The sequence below is a fragment of the Mesoplodon mirus genome (assembly GCF_964341445.2).
Source record: "Mesoplodon mirus genome assembly, chromosome: 5".
NCBI classification, from domain to species: domain Eukaryota; kingdom Metazoa; phylum Chordata; class Mammalia; order Artiodactyla; family Ziphiidae; genus Mesoplodon; species Mesoplodon mirus.
The window spans coordinates 49108624-49131013 of NC_138980.1; the positions used below are offsets into that span (position 1 = coordinate 49108624).

The window sequence follows — 22390 nt, forward strand, 5'->3', positions numbered from 1 at the left end:
TAGTTTTGTGTCAGCTTCACGCTTAGGAAGGCTTTCCTCTGTGGCAGCAAAAGGCTGACATTTTGCCAGTGGAACTGGATTCTTTTTCCTAATAGTTCCAGCAAAAGTCTCAGAACTGTGAATCATTGCCCTGGCCTGGGTGAGTTGCTAATATGTAGCTCAGTCATTACAGCCAAGGCGATAGAATATCCTGTTGTCTATTTCTGGGTCTGCACCCTTTCCTGGATTTGGGGATGGGTTACAGTCGGCCCTATCCAGACAAATGGGCTGAGAGTAGAGAGAGGTTTTCCTCTAAAGGAACACCAAGATTGTTGCCACTAGAGGAAGTGGAATGGATGTCAGCTCATGAATAAATCATCTCAGCTTTACTCTGCCCTGAAGCCCATCTTCATTGTTCTAGCATTTGAGGCCCTTCAAGTCCAATCCTCTTCTCTGGTCCAGGGAATAGCCATTTAGGTAAGTGGAGATGCTTCTTACATAACTCCAGAGCCCTCCTGTGTCCAGGATGAAGAGATCCTTCAACTGCACCCTTAGGATGTGGCTTCCAAGGCCTTTATTATCCTAGTGGTTCTCATCCAGACTTGATCAGGTTTATATGGATCTGTTTAAGAGTGATACCCAGAATATTTTGGTAATTATATAGCTTCTATCTTCTGAAAAAATTTTTAAAAACCTTAGTCCTTCTACAACTATTAATCCTAGAGAAAAAAAAATAACATGAGCACATAGAGGTATTTGTACTAAATGTTCATTGCAGTGTTTGTAATGGAAACAACCTATATGTGCATCAGTGAGAAACTGATTAATCTATGGTGCATCCATTCAGTGGAACACTGAGATAACGAAAATGAATGAATAATTTCTATAATGTATCACTCTAAAAAGTACAAGATCTATTGTTAAGATAGAAAAGGTGCAGACAAATATGTATGGCATAAGCCCATTTTTACATAAAAGTATTTTGTGTTTGTATTAATATGTATGTATATGTGCAGGGCAATGTCGGAAAGTTTCTATATCAAACTTCCAGCAAGAAACTGGAAAGGTAGAGAGATGTTTTACTTTTTAATTTATGTAATTAAAAAAGACCATATTGTGGGGGAATTTTTTACTTTCCAATTTAAAATGAAAGATGTCCTTTGTCAGAAATAATTGGTTTGATTAGTAGAAGATAGTGATAACTGAGGTGGCCAGTTAGACCTTAGAGCTTAGACCTAATTTTTGAACTATATATATATATATATATATATATATACACACACACACACACACACACACACACACATACATACATATATATGTATTTCTGGTTACAGAAGTGAAATATATCTTGCTGGAAAGAGCCAACCATCAAATAGACAAAAATAATAATCACTTTTAGTCTCACCCCTCAGAGATAATCAATGTTAACATTTGTTTTACTTTTTTCCAATATTTTTTCAGAGTTAAATTTAATATTTATTCATTGCAATATAATTGCAATAATCACCTTATCCCAGCTCCTGTATCATTTACCATCTCCCACCTCTACAGTTTCTAATCTTATTATTTTTATCTTAAATGTTAACTATTTTATTATTTGTATGTGTATTTAATTGTAAGCTTCTTCAATATAACATCAAAGAAATAAATATTTAGACCGAGATGGGATGTCTCATGGCTTATAAACATAGCAAAATTGGAAGCCAAGAGAGGGAAACTGTCATAAGACCATGAAAAAGAGTGCAGAATGTTGGCTCTGAGTGGGGCTAAACATGTCTGAGGACAGAAACTAGAAGGGAGCAGAAAGCGAGTAGGTGGGGAAGAGAGGTGACACTTGTTGGACCATAATGTTGAGAAATAAAATTCTTTAGATCTCCTGTCTGGCTTCTTTCATCTATACCAGCTCATTTTCTTTTGAAACCTAAGGCAGAAGCAAACTGATTTGCATAATGGCCCTTAGGGAAAGAGTCTAGGTGACTGTGGTCTTTTTCTGACAACCAGAAGTTAAGGCAGAAATCAGGTTGGCTTCCTGAAGTCCTAGGTGCCCAAGGCTCACCACAGCTCATCCCACGCCACCTCGGTTAAACAGTGTTGACATATAAGGACTGTGGATTGTATTTTAGGCCAGGGGATTTACCCAGCAGATATATGCTGTGTACAGTATGGAAATCTCCCCACCCTCACATCCTGCCTAGCTCACTAGGCCCTCTCAGGTGGCATGCTCTTTGAAAAGGCTATATATAGCTGTCTGCTTGCCTTGCTTTACAAAGTGATAGGTGCGGAACAAATGTTACTGACTTGAAACCTCTTCCCATGATAAACAGGTGGACTTCAGCCATCTATAATCTTGCATGTCTACCTATACTCAGTACATCATATACAGTATTTTGTGTTTCATGCTTCACATCTCTTTAATCTTAGGCCAGTTAAAAATGTACAAGAAACTATCCTTAGAATTGTGGTTCTGGCAGTTTCTCTTCTCACAAAACATTGTTGGTTTTAAATATTGAGATAAGTGTTATCAGGTCCATTCATTCAACTCATTCACTATTACTCTATCATGTATTTAATTGTCCTCCTGTATTGTTCTCTGTCTCTTCAGGGTGTTCTCCAGAATTGTAAATTTTCCGAAATTAGGGTGGTGGTTTATGCATGCTTCACTATAGTCCTTGTTAAGAAGAATTACCAAAAACTTGTAAATAGAAAAAATTATAAAGCAGGTAACATGTACTTTCCTTTTTTAAAAAAAAAATAATATATTTATTTATTTATTTTTTGCTGCGCTGGGTCTTCGTTGCTGCGCGCGGGCTTTCTCTAGTTGTGGTGAGGAGGGGCTACTCTTCATAGCAGTGCTCGGGCTTCTCATTGCGGTGGCTTCTCTTGCTGTGGAGCATGGGGTCTAGGCACGCGGGCTTCAGTAGTTGTGGCACGCGGGCTCAGTAGTTACAGCTCGCGGGCTCTAGAGCACAGGCTCAGTAGTTGTGGCGCATGGGCTTAGTTGCTCTGTGGCATGTGGGATCTTCCCGGACCAGGGCTCAAACCTGTGTCCCCTGCACTGGCAGGCGGATTCTTAACCATTGTGCCACCAGGGAAGTCCAACATGTACTTTCAATGTCATATTAAAGCACTGTTTAAATACCTGCCCGAGGATTATGTGATTATCTAAGAGAAGGAAGTAAGACAATGGAATTGGATTAATAAATCAAGACAGAAGTATTGCTGTCTATTATTTTTAATAGCTTTATTGAGATACATTTCACATATCAAAACATTTATCCATTGAAAGTATACAGTTCAGTGCTTTTTCATATATTCACAGTTGTGAAACTATCACAATGTAACTTTGGAACATTTTCAGCACCCCAAGAAGACTATCTATTATTGATTAAAGTCTCAGACTCTGTGAAGTTCTCTAATAACTTATAGATTTTCATTCAGAAGAGATGCAAATGATTTCTGTTTAGTAAAAAAGATAGCCCCAAAGCTTATGATTTTATTGCCCTGTAGACATTTAACCAGTTTTGTATCTAACCTGGCAGTGTTAGTCCAATATTCTTTCTCCAATGCCAATGCCTATACCTTTAATTCTCCTTTGAACCAGCTTTACCATCATGCTGATTCCCTCATTGATGAGGTAATGAAATCTGTGACATGTTTTCATTGTATATTTGTGTGAGAGTCATGTTTTAAAGTTTTTGAAACTTATATTTGACAACCTGAATGCTCTTAGCTCAACGGTGGGCACATAGCTGGCAATCAAGAAATATGTCTTGACTTATTGATCCCCATTTTTTTTTTTTTTTCTTTTTGCGGTATGCGGGCCTCTCACTGTTGTGGCCTCTCCCGTTGCGGAGCACAGGCCCCGGATGCGCAGGCCCAGCGGCCATGGCTCATGGGCCCAGCCGCTCCGCGGCATATGGGATTCTCCCAGACCGGGGCACGAACCCGTATCCCCTGCATCGGCAGGCGGACTCTCAACCACTGCGCCACCAGGGAGGCCCGATCCCCATTTTTTTTTTTTTTTGATAGGGGATACGTCAGACTTTTAAACTTTGGAAAGAGAGAATAAATTTTCAGAAGGTCTTCAAGAAAAGTCAGAAAATGAATTTTGAATGATATTTTGTATTTGGGTTCTCAAATTCTAAAATTTAAAGTATTATTTATTTTTGTGCAAGTAGTATATACAATAGAATAAAATCTGAAATGTATAAAAGAGAATGCCCTGGGAAGCTAAGTCTCCATCCCACCATTTCTTTCAGCCAGAAAGTTTGCTCCTGGTACTGGTTTCCTGTGCATATTTTCACATACACACACGAACACACATTTTTAAATTTTTTATTAAAAAATATGTGGCATGACATACGCTCTTTGCAACTTGCTTTTTTTACTTACTGATATTTATTGAAAATTGTTCAACATCAGTATACATAACAGTTGCCTCAGTCAAAACAGGTCTGGTGGCTGATCACTTTTCACTACTTCCACTGCTTCCACACACATCTTCATCTCTTGCAGGAGCTACCCAGTCTCCGTTTCCGTCCCTATTACACCTCTATGATCTATTTGCAACTTGGTGGCCAGAATAATTCTCCATTTATGTAGGTCAGATCATCTCCCATTTACAGCAGAGCTAAACACCTCACAATGTCCTACAAGGTCCTTCACACATGATCTGCTTCCCTACCATCACCACAGTTGCTTCTTGGCCTCATCTCCAACCTCTCCCTCACTCCACTCTTGTCACTGTGGCCCCCTTGGTGTTCCTCTAACATACCAGGCACACTCCCACCTCAGGACTCCCACCCCTTGCTATTCCCTCTGACAAGAGGCTACTCACCAGACATCTGCATGGCTTTCTCCCTGACCTCCTTGAGGTCACTGCTTAAAAGTCACTTCTCACTGAGCCTTCCTTGACAACCACCTCCAGCTCCTTCTCCCATGCACACACTCCCATCCCATTTGCCTACTTTATCTTTCTCCACAGCATCGGACATACCATATATTTTATTCATTTATTATCTACATATAAGCTCCATGAAAGTGAGGATATCTGTTTATTTTGTCCACTGCTGCATTCCTAGCACCTAGAACAGGGCCTGGCACAAAATAGGTACCTAATAATATTAATTAAAAGAATTGATGAATTTATGCTGCATAGTACTTATATATTTGTGCTTTACTTGTTTGACCCAGTGTAGTATAATTTAACCATTGCCATATTTGGGGACTTACATATGCTTTTGGTACCTTTTGACCATGATAAAGTTGCCTAACTTCCCTGAGCCTTGATTTTTTCCCCTATAAAATGGGAATAGTAGCTGTACCTACATTTTATAGCGCTGTATGGGAATTACATTTTTCAAAGAATGTAAAGTGTTTAGCACTATGCCTGACTTATAGTAAGTTCTTTATAATATAATTATGATTTCTCTCATTAATCATTCATCAGAAATGGACTTATGAGAAGAAGAGATGATTGAGAATATAAAAACTTCTTGTTTTAAAACCCAATAGTGTTGACTTTTAGTGATTACCTCCTTACAATAGAATATAAGCCACTTTGATCTTTTTTGGGAGAAATCATTTAACATCTTCAGAAAAATATTTTTAGCTCTTCAGAAGTAGGGACCTTTATCTCTGCATTTTCCGTTTTCTAGCTGGTCCTGAAAATAGTGCTTGCTCAATAAATTTTGTTGACTAAACAAATGGAAGAATGAATCTCAGTGGGTATAAGCAAGTTCATATTTACTGAAAAGCTGCAATTTGCCAGGTACTGCAGTAGGCACTAGGGATATAAAAAAGAACATTTAGGGGGTGAAGTTTATTTCAATACCTTCACATAGTAATCATTGAGTTTGGGAGATGTATTTTTACCTCAAAAATAGTCTTCTAACTGGAGGAGGGGGAATTTGGGTTCATCACCTTGTGCAAAGTACAAAAACTCCAGAAAGGCATCTTTGCCATAATTTCTCTGAAGAGCTTTTCAAAGAAACAGAACATCAGTGGTTTATCAGGTAGACATCAAGAGTGAAGAAGCAGGCAGACCAATATGGGAAATCCTACAGTGATTCAAGACTTTAGTGATTTCCTAGGGTCCGCACGTATATTGCTAACCATGAATGATTCTATATTTGGTGCAGAATGAGAGTATGATGGTGAGCCATGCAGCTTGAGACAGAGAAAAATCCTGACCTGAAGTGCAAGACTGGGGATAAAATCCATCCAGCTCTATGTTCTGTCCCTGAGGAAGATAATCCTGAGCCTCAGTTCCTCACCATAGAATTATGGTTTTAAAAACTAGCCTCAGGCTTCCCTGGTTGCGCAGTGGTTGAGAGTCCGGCTGCCAATGCAGGGGACACAGGTTCGTACCCCGGTCCGGGAAGATCCCACATGCCGCGGAGTGGCTGGGCCCCTGAGCCACTGACGCTGAGCCTGCGCGTCTGGAGCCTGTGTTCCGCAATGGGAGAGCCCACAACAGTGAGAGGCCCACATACCGCAAAAAAAAAAAAAAAAAAAAAAAAAAAAAAAAAACCAGAACTAGCCTCCTTTACAAGAATATACAAGGGGAAAAAGACAGTCTCTTCAGCAAGTGGTGTTGGGAAAGTTGGACAGCCTCATGTAAATCAGTGAGGTTAGAACACACCCTCTCACCATATACAAAAATGAACTCAAAATGGCTTAAAGACTTACATATAAGACATGACACCATAAAACTCCTAGAAGAGAACATAGACAAAACATTCTCTGACATAAATCATACCAATGTTTTCTTAGGTCAGTCTTCCAAGGCAATAGAAATAAAAGCAAAAATAAACAAATGGGACCTGATCAAACTTCTAAGCTTTTGCATGGCAAAGAAAACCATAAACAAAACAAAAAGACAACCTGTGGAATAGGAGAATATATTTGCAAATGATACAACTGACAAGAGGTTAATTGCCAAAATATACAAGTGGCTCATACAACTCAACAATAGAAAACAACCCAATCAAAAGATGGGCATAAGAACTAAATAGACATTACTCCAAAGAAGACATACAGATGGCCAATAGGCACGTGAAAAGATGCTCAACATCACTAATTATTAGAGAAATGCAAATCAAAACTATAATGAGGTATCACCTCACACCAGTCAGAATGGCTATCCTTAAAAAGTTTACAAATAACAAATGCTGGAGAGGGTATGGAGAAAAGGGAGCCCTCCTACAGTGTTGGAAATTAAATCGGTAGAGCGACTGTGGAAAACAGTGTGGAGGTTCCTCAAAAAACTCAAAATAGAATTACCATATGATCCAGCAATCCCACTCCTCTCCTGGGCATACATCTCAACAAAACTATAATTCAAAACATACATGCACCCCTATGTCATAGCAGCACTATTCACTGTAGCTAAGACATGGAAACAACCTAAATGTCCACCAACAGATGAAGGGATATAGATAGAAGATGTGGTACGTATATAAAATGGAATACTACTCAGCCATAAAAAGAATGGAATAATGCCATTTGCAGCAACATGGCTGGACCTAGAGATTATCATACTAAGTGAAGTACATCAGAAAGAGAAAGACAAATACCGCATGATATCACATTTGTGGAATCTAAAATATGACACAAATGAACTTATCTACGAAACAGAAAGAGACTCACAGACATAGAGAACAGACTTGTGGCTGCCAAGGGGGAGGTAGGGGAGGGATGGATTGGGAGTTTGGGGTTAGCAGATGCAAATTATTATATATAGGATGGATAAACCACAGAGTCCTACCATATAACACAGGGAACTATATTCAATATCCTGTGATAAACCATAATGGAAAAGAATATGAATATGACAGGTGAAAAGTCACCACAGGACAGGAGGGGACAAGACCCAGAAATCATTCTCCCAGTGGTCCTTATCCGGCCATGGAAACTCAAAGTTTGACAAAAAAGGAAAAGGGCACAGTGGCACCAGGGGCAGAGGAGACAGCTCTCACAGGAGTAGCAGCCACAGCTCCTCTGCCAAGGAGGGGAGGACAGCTCGCAAACTGGGGAAGAGCCAGTCCGCCACCAGTTCAGGGACTCTAAGTAAGAAATCCAGTAAGATCCTCTCCTTCTTTAGGAGCTTCAGAGTCATTCCAGGTTCAGAAACAATGGTCACACATGACCATTGAGAGGTAGACGTTGTGGCTAAAACAGTAGAGAAGCGCAACATAGAGGCCAAGGTGGAGAAAGCACCGGTTGGCCGGGATCTGGAGATCTGTGAAACCATAACATCAGAGACGATGGAGACCTTCGTTATTGAAACCAAATCCATTTGAATAGAAGCCAGGGCAGGAAGCTTTCCATGGAGACCCAGCTTCAGGGAAGGATCCCTAGAGAGGCAATTCCTACTTTCTTTAATAAAGGAATCCATACAACTCCAAAAGAAATGCTATCTTGTGTTTTCTATGTCCCCTCGCCTGGTAGGGACTTCACAGTGACTTCTGTGATGTGAATTGTGCTTTGGCCTGAGACCCCAGAATCAAAATTTTGTTGTAGAAGATATGTAGTAAGTATCATTAAGCCATTCACTAGGGCTGGAAATAGATGCACTATACAGAAATTTTCATTGTGAGGTTGCGAATCTTTTGAAATAAGATTTAATATGTAAATAATCTGGGGAGAAGATAAGCTGGGGGAAGTGACTGTGTGATGTGTATACTTGCGTTGCTGAATTAATTCCTTAATTCATCAAGTATTTATTGGGTGTCTGTGCTGTGCCTAGCACTACGCTATGTTATTGAAAAACAATCCTTTTCTCAGCAAAGCACTTTGGTTTGGTTATGTGCACTCTGTATAAGGCAAGGAAATAAGCACAGAAAAAGGTTTTCGTTGCTTGCTCGAAGGTCACACGTGCATAGCCACTGCCAGAAAGAGAAGCCTGTTTTCCCAGCAAGGCTTCTCCAGGGCACTTAGGGTGGAGGGAGGATAAGTCTGCAGCCGGGGCTGAGCTTTAGGCCATAGCTGGGGTCAGAGGTTCACCTTATGAAAACAGAAACTCTCTCTGGCTTGTAAGGAAATCAAACCATTAGGGGTTCTTTTACTTTGTGTAGGATAAAACCGAACACAGGGGATCAGGGTTGTCATTGGTTCAACAAAGGGACACAATCTTTATGGTAGAAGCAACACCAACGAGGAGTCAGGAAATCTGAGTTCCTATCCTGTCTGGGCCACTGACTCTCTTGGGTCACCCTGCCTCTCTGTAATGGTACCTCTGTGGGCAGCCACGGGGTCCCCAACTGTAAAACCAATGGATTGGACCGCTGCAGTGATACGTACCCTTGGTTGTATGTTGGGAGTTCCCTGGGGAGCTTAAAAAAAACAAAAGAAAACAAAAAAAACATTGATAGCCTGACCCCAATCCCAGAGATTCTTATTACATTTATGTGGGGTAAGCCCTCCAGCACAGGGAGTTTAAAAAATCTCACCAAATAATTCTACTGTGCAGCAGCCAAGTTGGAAAACCACTGGGCTAGGAGGTCTGGGGGGCCTCTTTCAGCCCCAGTATGCCATAACTTTACAGTGGAAGACAGTAGTTCTCAAACATTCACATGCATAAGGATCACGTGGGAAGCCTATTTAAAAAATAACATTTCTCACCATATGATATCACTTATACATGGACTCTAAACTACGATGCAAATGAACATATCTGCAAAACAGAAACAGACTCCCAGACATAGAAAAGAGACTTGGGGTTTTCAGTGAGGTTGGGGGCAGGGAAGGACTGGGAGTTTGGGATTAGCAGATACAAACTACAGGGTGGATAAACAGCAGGGTCCTACTGTAGAGCACAGAACTACAGTCAGTATCCTGTGATAAACCATAATGTAAAAGAATATGAAAAAGAATATATATATATATATATATATATATATATACACATAAAACGGAATCAGAAATTAACAGAAGAAATTAACACAACAGAAATTAACACAACATTGTAAATCAACTATACGTCAATAAAAAAGAAGAAGGAAAAGAAAAAATATAGAGGCCAAGGTTGGGTTACCTTTGTGGGGAGGGAGCATGCAGAAGAGGGGCTGGCAGGGTTCTATTTCTTGCTCTGGGTGGCAGCTACAAGGGTGTTCACTTTCTTGTTACTCATTAAGCTATATATTTATGGTTTGTGCACTTTCATGAATGTGTGTTATATTTCACAATAAAAAGTTTCTAAAACTGTAAAAAAATATAAATATAAAAAGTTAGCCTCCGGGCTTCCCTGGTGGCGCAGTGGTTGAGAGTCCGCCAGCCGATGCAGGGGACGCGGGTTCGTGCCCCGGTCCGGGAGGATCCCGCGTGCCGCGGAGCAGCTGGGACCGTGGGCCATGGCCGCTGGGCCTGCGCGTCCGGAGCCTGTGCTCCGCGACGGGAAAGGCCACAGCGGTGAGGGGCACACGTACTGCAAAAAAAAAAAAAAAAAAAAAGTTAGTCTCCTTGAAAAGAGAAGATGGGTGAGAAAATTCTCCATATCCTGGAAATGACAGTACCAATGGGACTCTGACAGGTAGCACTCTTTCTAAGTTCCTGCCAGCACTGTGCTATATACGCTGGGGGCACAGAGAACAGCAATCCCCATAGGATGCCTGCCCTTAGCAAGTACACGGTCCACTTCCAGGATTTTATCCCCAGGACATCATTCAGCAGAAGCACGAAGATGGTCCCTGCAGGGAGATTTGTAACAACAACAAGACTGGAAACCACCCAGATATTTACAAAAGCAGGAGGGTTTTCTCAACCTTTTGAGTAGAAAGACTATCCAGCCTACCCACACCTATACCCTGGCAGGGTCAGCCTGTTCCCTATGGACGTGGTGGTTGGTTTAGGGGGAGGCTGGTGAGCCTGCCCCAAGGGGGTGGGGGCTTAGAGGCTCAACAAAGGGGTGTGTGATGTGATGGTGACGGGTCACAAAGGGCTTGCGGTATAAATATGGTCGGGTCAAGAGACCCTGGCAGAGTCCTGCAGGGAGGTGACGAGGTGCTTTCGTTCCCTCTCTCTCTCTCTGAGACTCAGTTTGTGGCTGGTGGCTCTGTCTTGAACGAGGAGAGCCATGAGCAGTGAGAGTTTACCTCATTACACGGCCAATAGCTACTGTTCAGTGGGGGTGTCGAGGACCTCCATGGGCGTCCTGCAACGACAACTGTACGAGGGAGGAGAGTATGACATTTTCAAGTACGCTCCCATGTTTGAGAGCGACTTTATCCAGGTCAGCAAGAAAGGAGAACTGATTGACCTAGACAACCGCGTCCGAAGGGTGACCGTGGGCCTCGCATCCACCAGCCCCCTCTTCCCACTACCTGACGTCATGCTGCTGGCCCGACCAAGGAAAGTCTGTGCCGGGATCACCAAGGGGAGAGGTTGCAAGCCCGTGAAGACCCTAGAGCTCACCAGGCTGCTCCCCTTGAAGTTTGTCAAGATCTCCATCCACAACCGTGAGAAACAGCAGCTGTGCCTGAATCTTGCTACCGGCCGGACTTTCTATCTGCAGCTGTGCCCCTCTTCCGATGCACAAGAAGACCTCTTTTCCTATTGGGAAAAGCTTGTCTATGTCCTGAGACCACCGGTAGACAGTTACAGCAGTACCCCGATGCTCCAAACTGGAGATGCAGCGACTACAGAGGATGCCAAAATCCTAGTGGTAAGCACCTACAGGGACTCAAGAACACGGGGCAGGGTGCTTTGGGAGAGCAGGGCAAAGCTGGTCCTTCATAGCCTTTGGTGCTCTCTGAGACTCGCCTGGGAAATACCTTCTACTGTTGAAAAGGGTCAGGGACAAACGAGCTATCACTATGGGAGTCACCACACTGGAGAGGTTCCGAGTGCCTCTCCACATTGTCCCACGAGGCCGAACTTCAGAGAGACCTTAGGTATCATATCGGCTGCACTGGTCTCATCACCAGGGCTGTAATCCCTTCTACAGCATCCTGGCTGTCTGGTCTCTTCCTGAACACTTACCCCAGCCCAGGTAGTCTCAGCAGTTGTGGAACATCATTCACAGTTAGGAAGTCCTTCCTTCATTGTGTCTCCCCGTGACTCCGACATGCTGATTCAAATCAGCCCAACCCGTGTAGTCACCAAAATGTAGAAGGTGTGCATCCCTTGACCCAGGAACCCCACTTCTAGGAATCTGTCCTGCAGAGAGAGAAGCACAAGGGTATAAAGTTAAAGTGTATAGCATCATGGAGAATTGTATCAGTGCTCTCCCTGACCCTGGGACTGTTCAAGGAAAGTGGAGTGGCCGTTTGACAGGGGTGCAGTAGATGGGGTCTTGCATCCAATGGGAGCTTAGACTGGGTGATTTCAAAGGTTATTCTAAGTATAAGGCCTTGAGTTGCTCAGCTCCAGGATGAGAGAGGAGCGGACAGTTCTGATCTCACTTTCTGTCATCTCTATCTTACCTGTTTCTCCTCCCCTTGGCTCAGACCACAGAGCTCCACAGAGAAAGGGATCAGGATGAGGTTGGGCTTCACAAGCTTCGTGACGTGACTGGAGCCACGTCTTGTGCTTATGTGGGGGGAGAGGGAATCCATCATGCCCCCCATGGATCAACTGCAGCCCTGAAAGGCGCCGAAGGATCGGCGGCAGGGATGACCGTGGGCCTGGCGGGAGCCACCATCGAGGATCCAGGAGAAAGCGGATCCGGCCAGGCCACTGCAGGTGCTGCCAGCCTATCCTTGCCGGACACGAACCTGGTCTCGGCGGATGTTGCCAGCACATCCTCGACGGGGGCAGATGGTCCAGAGAGCAGCATGAGCATGGTGTTGCCAGGTGCAGTCACAACCAGCAAGCCTGCTGCTGGAAGAGCTGAAGGGAAGGCCGCAGCCCCCGTGGTCTCCACCTTGCAGAGCGAAGGCTACATGTCTGAACGGGATGGAAGCCAGAAGGTCTCCCACCCCAGGGATGAAGCCTGGAAGGAAAAAAAGGAAAGAAGGACACGTCTTCATCGAGGAAAAGTTCCCATCACCGCAGGACAGGTGAAGGTCACCACAGGACAGGAGGGGACAAGACCCAGAAATCATCCTCCCACTGGTCCTTATCCGGCCATGGAAACTCAACAGTTGACAAAGGAGGGGAGGACAGCTCTCAAACTGGGGAAGAGCCAGTCCGCCACCAGTCCAGGGAGTCTAAGTATGATCTTCTCCTTCTTTAGGAGGTTCGGACTCATTCTGGTTCAGAAACAATGGTCACACTTGACCATTGAGAGGTAGACGTCATGGCTAAGACGGTAGGTAATTCCTACTTTCTTTAATAAAGGAAACCATACAACTCCAAAAGAAATGCTATCTTGTGTTTTCTATGTCCCCTCGCCTGGTAGTGACTTCTCTGATGCGAATTGTGCTTTGGCCTGAGACCCCAGCCTCCAGTCAAGCAGGACCCCCACCTCCCACCCACGCCCAGCAGAGCCAGCATTAGTGCCCTGCCTTGCCTCAACCCCTTTCTGTCTTTGGTTTCCCCAAGACTATGGCTGCAAGTCACAGACTACGGGCTGGGAAGCATCACCACCAGCATGTCCCCATGCCCTTCCTTTTCTCCCTGAAGGTCCCTGAACATGGTCATTCAGTCCAGTCCATAGACTAAGTGAAGACAGGACTCATGTCTCCTCTAGGGATAATCAGGGAAGAAAAGAAGGGGTGCCTCAGCATTTGTAGGCAACCAGAATAGTGAAGTTTATCATCTTGATCAGGACTGACAGCCTGAGGGTCAAATCTTGCCAACTGCCTGGTTTTATGAATAAAGTTTTATTGGGCATAGCGACAGTCATTTATTTACATATTGTCTAAGGCTGCTTTCACATGAAAATGACAGATTTGAGGAGCTGTCTCAGAAACCGCATGGCCTGCAAAGTCTAAAATATTTATTTTCTGGCACTTGGCAGAAAAGTTTTGCCCACCTGATTTTAATCTTAAAATTCTTAAAATTCTTAAATTTTAATCTTAAAATTCTTCTTCCTCCTCGGTATATACTCTGGATAAACTCTGAGAAACGCTTGCCAGGAGACAACTAGGGGAATGTTTGTAGTAAAACTGTAATAGCAAAACCCTGGAAACAGTCCACATGTTCGCCAAATAGGAGAAATGATCAATTGTGGCATATGCCTACAGTGCATATGATACAGCAGTGAAGACGAACAGCAGCTGTACAGGTTAGCATGGGGGAGACTGCCGTAATGTCGAATAAGAAAAGCAAGTCAGAAAAATACATACAATATAGTTCCATTTCTAGAAAAGTTCAAAAACAAGATCAAACAATATGAGTAGGGGCACACATTTGCTAAAAGGGTAGAAAAAAACAAGGACATGATAAACACAAAATTCACAATAGTGGATTTCTGTAGGGTAAAAAGAAGGGAGGGATGGTCTGGGAGGAAAAGCTTCAACAGAGTGGGAATTTTTCTATTATGCAAAGGGGTATGTCCATGGGAATGTATTATTGTTTCCATTTTATTCTAACATCTCTGACCTCAGGATGATTTTTATATTGCTGTCCGCCAAGTGGCAGTCACTGCCTTAGAAATATCTCAACCAATCTGTTTCACTTCTGTTTTCCTTTCAATATATGCACAAGAGATGGATGACAAAGTCTGAAAGATATCTTTCAATAAATATAAGATAAAGAAACTAAGTGACACAAATACTCCCTATCCAGGAACACAAGAAAGGTTTAGATATATTGTTAAGAAATAATAGAATAATCCAAAATGCTCTGTACTGATGAACTCTGTAAATTATGTCTGCATGTGGAAAGTGATTCTAAAAATAAAAAAAATCATAAATGAGATTACGAAATCTCATTTCATAATGAGATTATGCCTTTTTAAATGTCCATTATAAAAAAGTCTTTCCAATTTAAAAAAAGTTGTAAATAAATTTCATGAGTCCATGAAAATCCTTAAATTGTTAACAACAGTTGGATTAGAGTAACTGTCGATAACAGTTAACAACCGTTGGATTTGAGAAGAATGCCTCTGAGAACCATGTGTGTTTGTATGAGCCGGGGAGTCAACTGCTAGCCTTGCAGTTCTCTGCTCATTCCCTTCTGTGACAACAGGGTCTACTAGGACGGAAGTTGGGTTTCCAGTAAAACTTAGGGAACTTCTCTGCAGAGCAAATTAAGTGGTAGAGGTGGAGGAGGTGAGAAATAAGATACGGATTCTGGGAGGAGTGGTAGCTTGGGAGGATGAGAGGAAGCCCTTCTCCGTTGCTCTGGTGGGTGGCTGGAAAATCCCATCTTGTGATTTCTGATACACAAAGACCAATAGATTGTGGGGATCAATGTGTCCTTGGAGTTAACTCTTGAAGCAGTGGGTCTTGGTAAGAGGAGAGAAAGAGCCATGTTCTCTAAGACCTGAGAGGGATTTGGGGGAAGCCTTCTGGAAATGTGAGGAGTTACGGGGTAGAGGAGGGAGATAAAGGGGAACTCTTTCCAAAGCCTTTGACTCAGAGCCCCAGATTTTCACTCTGCCAGAGGCTGAATCAGCCTACTTCAAACAGCTTCATCTTAGGATTCTGTACCCTTGGCTTCACCTTTTGTCTTTCTTAGCCTGTATTACGCATTCTCACTCCCTCAACCCAAAGGACTTCTTTAACGTGAACCTAGTCAGTCCACTATGCAGGGCGTTCGCTGAGCAGACCCACGGTTTACACAGTTTACACCTCCAGTGAAGTAGTAAAGTGGAGGTGGGGACTTGCCCACCGCAACGTGCCCTGCCTGGCACTTGCTCTGGATTTCCTTTTCTATCTTGACAGTTCATCAAGAGGCACATGCACAGATACCTACGTATTTCAAAGCAACAGGCATCTTCCTCTGGAGGGAGACATCAATTTGGGTATCAAGTCAGTACACCCTATCAGATCAAGGCCAATAGTTTGGACAGCAATATTCATCACCGTGGTAGCAATTCTGCAGCTGCAAGTGCAATTAGGCAATGGATGGTTGATTACAAACCAACCAATGTCCCAAACTTCAAGTCTGGCAACACACATACATACTAGAAAGGGAAGGGTTTTTTTCCCTACAGCAAAATAAGGTCATTCACAGGATTGTTGTGATCGACTGGAGTCTTTCAGACAGAAGAAAGATGTGCTATGGTGGGAAGAAGCAAGTTGCCTCAAAATATTGAAGGCAGTGTCATGGCTGGCAGAGCAAGCGTGATGTGATGCTGGGGAACACAGCAGGGGCCAGGCCATGCAAGACTTTGAGGTCCATTTAAAGGATTTTGATTTCTGACCTTGGAGTGAGGCAAAGCCATGATATGTTCTAAATAAGGGAGTGGCCTGATCAACTGTGCGCTTTGTGGAGGGTACTGTGGTTTCTATGAAAAGAAGTATTTGGCTGGGGGGGTTGTTAATATGGGACTTTATGTTACTTCCTATTTTTGGCCACAGGATCTATATAATGAGGAGACTGGAGGGTATGTTTTGAAAGACACCGTGATGATCAATGATCAAAATCAAAACTACACCTCACACCAGTCAGAATGGCCATCCTTAAAAAGTTTTCAAATAACAAATGCTGGAGAGGGTATGGAGAAAAGGGAGCCCTCCTACAGTGTTGGAAATTAAATCGGTAGAGCGACTGTGGAAAACAGTGTGGAGGTTCCTCAAAAAACTCAAAATAGAATTACCATATGATCCAGCAATCCCACTCCTCTCCTGGGCATACATCTCAACAAAACTATAATTCAACACATACATGCACCCCTATGTCATAGCAGCACTATTCACTATAGCTAAGACATGGAAACAACCTAAATGTCCACCAACAGATGAAGGGATATAGATAGAAGATGTGGTACGTATATAAAATGGAATACTACTCAGCCATAAAAAGAATGGAATAATGCCATTTGCAGCAGCATGGCTGGACCTAGAGATTATCATACTAAGTGAAGTACATCAGAAAGAGAAAGACAAATACCGCATGATATCACATTTGTGGAATCTAAAATATGACACAAATGAACTTATCTACGAAACAGAAAGAGACCCACAGACATAGAGAACAGACTTGTGGCTGGCAAGGGGGTGGTAGGGAAGGGATGGATTGGGAGTTTGGGGTTAGCAGATGCAAATTATTATATATAGGATGGACAGACCACAAAGTCCTACCATATAACACAGGGACTATATTCAATATCCTGTGATAAACCATAATGGAAAAGAATATGAAAAAGAATATATATATATATATATATATATATATATATATATATATATATACACAACGGAATCAGAAATTAACAGAAGAAATTAACACAACAGAAATTAACACAACATTGTAAATCAACTATACGTCAATAAAAAAGAAGAAGGAAAAGAAAAAATATAGAGGCCAAGGTTGGGTTACCTTTGTGGGGAGGGAGCATGCAGAAGAGGGGCTGGCAGGGTTCTATTTCTTGCTCTGGGTGGCAGCTACAAGGGTGTTCACTTTCTTGTTACTCATTAAGCTATATATTTATGGTTTGTGCACTTTCATGAATGTGTGTTATATTTCACAATAAAAAGTTTCTAAAACTGTAAAAAAATATAAATATAAAAAGTTAGCCTCCTTGAAAAGAGAAGATGGGTGAGAAAATTCTCCATATCCTGGAAATGACAGTACCAATGGGACTCTGACAGGTAGCACTCTTTCTAAGTTCCTGCCAGCACTGTGCTATATACGCTGGGGGCACAGAGAACAGCAATCCCCATAGGATGCCTGCCCTTAGCAAGTACACGGTCCACTTCCAGGATTTTATCCCCAGGACATCATTCAGCAGAAGCACGAAGATGGTCCCTGCAGGGAGATTTGTAACAACAACAAGACTGGAAGCCACCCAGATATTTACAAAAGCAGGAGGGTTTTCTCAACCTTTTGAGTAGAAAGACTATCCAGCCTACCCACACCTATACCCTGGCAGGGTCAGCCTGTTCCCTATGGACGTGGTGGTTGGTTTAGGGGGAGGCTGGTGAGCCTGCCCCAAGGGGGTGGGGGCTTAGAGGCTCAACAAAGGGGTGTGTGATGTGATGGTGACGGGTCACAAAGGGCTTGCGGTATAAATATGGTCGGGTCAAGAGACTCTGGCAGAGTCCTGCAGGGAGGTGACGAGGTGCTTTCGTTCCCTCTCTCTCTCTCCGAGACTCAGTTTGTGGCTGGTGGCTCTGTCTTGAACGAGGAGAGCCATGAGCAGTGAGAGTTTACCTCATTACACGGCCAATAGCTACTGTTCAGTGGGGGTGTCGAGGACCTCCATGGGCGTCCTGCAACGACAACTGTACGAGGGAGGAGAGTATGACATTTTCAAGTACGCTCCCATGTTTGAGAGCGACTTTATCCAGGTCAGCAAGAAAGGAGAACTGATTGACCTAGACAACCGCGTCCGAAGGGTGACCGTGGGCCTCGCATCCACCAGCCCCCTCTTCCCACTACCTGACGTCATGCTGCTGGCCCGACCAAGGAAAGTCTGTGCCGGGATCACCAAGGGGAGAGGTTGCAAGCCCGTGAAGACCCTAGAGCTCACCAGGCTGCTCCCCTTGAAGTTTGTCAAGATCTCCATCCACAACCGTGAGAAACAGCAGCTGTGCCTGAATCTTGCTACCGGCCGGACTTTCTATCTGCAGCTGTGCCCCTCTTCCGATGCACAAGAAGACCTCTTTTCCTATTGGGAAAAGCTTGTCTATGTCCTGAGACCACCGGTAGACAGTTACAGCAGTACCCCGATGCTCCAAACTGGAGATGCAGCGACTACAGAGGATGCCAAAATCCTAGTGGTAAGCACCTACAGGGACTCAAGAACACGGGGCAGGGTGCTTTGGGAGAGCAGGGCAAAGCTGGTCCTTCATAGCCTTTGGTGCTCTCTGAGACTCGCCTGGGAAATACCTTCTACTGTTGAAAAGGGTCAGGGACAAACGAGCTATCACTATGGGAGTCACCACACTGGAGAGGTTCCGAGTGCCTCTCCACATTGTCCCACGAGGCCGAATTTCAGAGAGACCTTAGGTATCATATCGGCTGCACTGGTCTCATCACCAGGGCTGTAATCCCTTCTACAGCATCCTGGCTGTCTGGTCTCTTCTTGAACACTTACCCCAGCCCAGGTAGTCTCAGCAGTTGTGGAACATCATTCACAGTTAGGAAGTCCTTCCTTCATTGTGTCTCCCCGTGACTCCGACATGCTGATTCAAATCAGCCCAACCCGTGTAGTCACCAAAATGTAGAAGGTGTGCTTCCCTTGACCCAGGAACCCCACTTCTAGGAATCTGTCCTGCAGAGAGAGAAGCACAAGGGTATAAAGTTAAAGTGTATAGCATCATGGAGAATTGTATCAGTGCTCTCCCTGACCCTGGGACTGTTCAAGGAAAGTGGAGTGGCCGTTTGACAGGGGTGCAGTAGATGGGGTCTTGCATCCAATGGGAGCTTAGACTGGGTGATTTCAAAGGTTATTCTAAGTATAAGGCCTTGAGTTGCTCAGCTCCAGGATGAGAGAGGAGCGGACAGTTCTGATCTCACTTTCTGTCATCTCTATCTTACCTGTTTCTCCTCCCCTTGGCTCAGACCACAGAGCTCCACAGAGAAAGGGATCAGGATGAGGTTGGGCTTCACAAGCTTCGTGACGTGACTGGAGCCACGTCTTGTGCTTATGTGGGGGGAGAGGGAATCCATCATGCCCCCCATGGATCAACTGCAGCCCTGAAAGGCGCCGAAGGATCGGCGGCAGGGATGACCGTGGGCCTGGCGGGAGCCACCATCGAGGATCCAGGAGAAAGCGGATCCGGCCAGGCCACTGCAGGTGCTGCCAGCCTATCCTTGCCGGACACGAACCTGGTCTCGGCGGATGTTGCCAGCACATCCTCGACGGGGGCAGATGGTCCAGAGAGCAGCATGAGCATGGTGTTGCCAGGTGCAGTCACAACCAGCAAGCCTGCTGCTGGAAGAGCTGAAGGGAAGGCCGCAGCCCCCGTGGTCTCCACCTTGCAGAGCGAAGGCTACATGTCTGAACGGGATGGAAGCCAGAAGGTCTCCCACCCCAGGGATGAAGCCTGGAAGGAAAAAAAGGAAAGAAGGACACGTCTTCATCGAGGAAAAGTTCCCATCACCGCAGGACAGGTGAAGGTCACCACAGGACAGGAGGGGACAAGACCCAGAAATCATCCTCCCACTGGTCCTTATCCGGCCATGGAAACTCAACAGTTGACAAAGGAGGGGAGGACAGCTCTCAAACTGGGGAAGAGCCAGTCCGCCACCAGTCCAGGGAGTCTAAGTATGATCTTCTCCTTCTTTAGGAGGTTCGGACTCATTCTGGTTCAGAAACAATGGTCACACTTGACCATTGAGAGGTAGACGTCATGGCTAAGACGGTAGGTAATTCCTACTTTCTTTAATAAAGGAAACCATACAACTCCAAAAGAAATGCTATCATGTGTTTTCTATGTCCCCTCGCCTGGTAGTGACTTCTCTGATGCGAATTGTGCTTTGGCCTGAGACCCCAGCCTCCAGTCAAGCAGGACCCCCACCTCCCACCCACGCCCAGCAGAGCCAGCATTAGTGCCCTGCCTTGCCTCAACCCCTTTCTGTCTTTGGTTTCCCCAAGACTATGGCTGCAAGTCACAGACTACGGGCTGGGAAGCATCACCACCAGCATGTCCCCATGCCCTTCCTTTTCTCCCTGAAGGTCCCTGAACATGGTCATTCAGTCCAGTCCATAGACTAAGTGAAGACAGGACTCATGTCTCCTCTAGGGATAATCAGGGAAGAAAAGAAGGGGTGCCTCAGCATTTGTAGGCAACCAGAATAGTGAAGTTTATCATCTTGATCAGGACTGACAGCCTGAGGGTCAAATCTTGCCAACTGCCTGGTTTTATGAATAAAGTTTTATTGGGCATAGCGACAGTCATTTATTTACATATTGTCTAAGGCTGCTTTCACATGAAAATGACAGATTTGAGGAGCTGTCTCAGAAACCGCATGGCCTGCAAAGTCTAAAATATTTATTTTCTGGCACTTGGCAGAAAAGTTTTGCCCACCTGATTTTAATCTTAAAATTCTTAAAATTCTTAAATTTTAATCTTAAAATTCTTCTTCCTCCTCGGTATATACTCTGGATAAACTCTGAGAAACGCTTGCCAGGAGACAACTAGGGGAATGTTTGTAGTAAAACTGTAATAGCAAAACCCTGGAAACAGTCCACATGTTCGCCAAATAGGAGAAATGATCAATTGTGGCATATGCCTACAGTGCATATGATACAGCAGTGAAGACGAACAGCAGCTGTACAGGTTAGCATGGGGGAGACTGCCGTAATGTCGAATAAGAAAAGCAAGTCAGAAAAATACATACAATATAGTTCCATTTCTAGAAAAGTTCAAAAACAAGATCAAACAATATGAGTAGGGGCACACATTTGCTAAAAGGGTAGAAAAAAACAAGGACATGATAAACACAAAATTCACAATAGTGGATTTCTGTAGGGTAAAAAGAAGGGAGGGATGGTCTGGGAGGAAAAGCTTCAACAGAGTGGGAATTTTTCTATTATGCAAAGGGGTATGTCCATGGGAATGTATTATTGTTTCCATTTTATTCTAACATCTCTGACCTCAGGATGATTTTTATATTGCTGTCCGCCAAGTGGCAGTCACTGCCTTAGAAATATCTCAACCAATCTGTTTCACTTCTGTTTTCCTTTCAATATATGCACAAGAGATGGATGACAAAGTCTGAAAGATATCTTTCAATAAATATAAGATAAAGAAACTAAGTGACACAAATACTCCCTATCCAGAAACACAAGAAAGGTTTAGATATATTGTTAAGAAATAATAGAATAATCCAAAATGCTCTGTACTGATGAACTCTGTAAATTATGTCTGCATGTGGAAAGTGATTCTAAAAATAAAAAAAATCATAAATGAGATTACAAAATCTCATTTCATAATGAGATTATGCCTTTTTAAATGTCCATTATAAAAAAGTCTTTCCAATTTAAAAAAAGTTGTAAATAAATTTCATGAGTCCATGAAAATCCTTAAATTGTTAACAACAGTTGGATTAGAGTAACTGTCGATAACAGTTAACAACCGTTGGATTTGAGAAGAATGCCTCTGAGAACCATGTGTGTTTGTATGAGCCGGGGAGTCAACTGCTAGCCTTGCAGTTCTCTGCTCATTCCCTTCTGTGACAACAGGGTCTACTAGGACGGAAGTTGGGTTTCCAGTAAAACTTAGGGAACTTCTCTGCAGAGCAAATTAAGTGGTAGAGGTGGAGGAGGTGAGAAATAAGATACGGATTCTGGGAGGAGTGGTAGCTTGGGAGGATGAGAGGAAGCCCTTCTCCGTTGCTCTGGTGGGTGGCTGGAAAATCCCATCTTGTGATTTCTGATACACAAAGACCAATAGATTGTGGGGATCAA

At 43.8% G+C, this 22390-nt stretch overlaps 4 protein-coding genes across 6 annotated transcripts; 3 read left to right on the forward strand and 1 right to left on the reverse strand.

Annotated features, from left to right (window-relative positions):
* Positions 1-10018: 10018 nt before the first annotated feature.
* LOC309803695 (uncharacterized protein) lies at positions 10019-19193 on the reverse strand. Of its 3 annotated transcripts, XR_014293985.1 has the most exons (5): positions 19073-19193; positions 12405-12913; positions 11958-12138; positions 10497-10670; positions 10019-10185 (listed from the first exon to the last, which is right to left on the reverse strand). XR_014293985.1 is itself a non-coding variant. In XM_082620287.1 (4 exons), exons 2-3 carry the CDS (start codon positions 12721-12723, stop codon positions 12005-12007), a joined length of 453 nt encoding a protein of 150 aa, XP_082476413.1. In that variant the 5' UTR covers positions 12724-12913; positions 19073-19193; the 3' UTR covers positions 10019-10185; positions 11962-12004. The 3 variants fall into 3 exon arrangements, 2 of the variants coding, with proteins under 2 accessions (XP_082476413.1, XP_082476412.1); XM_082620287.1 differs by lacking the exon at positions 10497-10670 and having other exon boundaries at positions 11962-12138; XM_082620286.1 differs by lacking the exon at positions 10019-10185 and having other exon boundaries at positions 10424-10670.
* Positions 11057-13365, forward strand: LOC309805332 (Golgi-associated RAB2B interactor protein 3-like; the record flags this gene model as incomplete). The annotated part of the gene is made up of 2 exons (XM_082623258.1): positions 11057-11686; positions 12920-13365. The coding sequence occupies 2 exons, from the start codon at positions 11057-11059 to the stop codon at positions 13154-13156; spliced, it is 867 nt and encodes a 288-aa protein (XP_082479384.1). The 3' UTR covers positions 13157-13365.
* LOC309805333 (Golgi-associated RAB2B interactor protein 3-like) lies at positions 17970-19064 on the forward strand (the record flags this gene model as incomplete). The annotated part of the gene is made up of 2 exons (XM_082623259.1): positions 17970-18809; positions 19038-19064. Exons 1-2 carry the CDS (start codon positions 18168-18170, stop codon positions 19062-19064), a joined length of 669 nt encoding a protein of 222 aa, XP_082479385.1. The 5' UTR covers positions 17970-18167.
* Positions 19194-19278: 85 nt separating the features above from the next.
* Positions 19279-22198, forward strand: LOC309805334 (Golgi-associated RAB2B interactor protein 3-like; the record flags this gene model as incomplete). Its single annotated transcript, XM_082623260.1, has 2 exons — positions 19279-20091; positions 22166-22198. The coding sequence occupies exons 1-2, from the start codon at positions 19705-19707 to the stop codon at positions 22196-22198; spliced, it is 420 nt and encodes a 139-aa protein (XP_082479386.1). The 5' UTR covers positions 19279-19704.
* Positions 22199-22390: the final 192 nt, after the last annotated feature.

Coding starts and splice junctions, on each gene's coding strand:
- LOC309803695 (XM_082620287.1), bottom strand. CDS start 12,723: ATGTGCTGGCAACATCCGCCGAGACCAGGTTCGTGTCCGGCAAGGATA. Junction 12,139..12,404: donor GCCAAGGGGAGGAGAAACAG/GTAAGATAGAGA, acceptor CTCTCTCTGCAG/GACAGATTCCTAGAAGTGGG.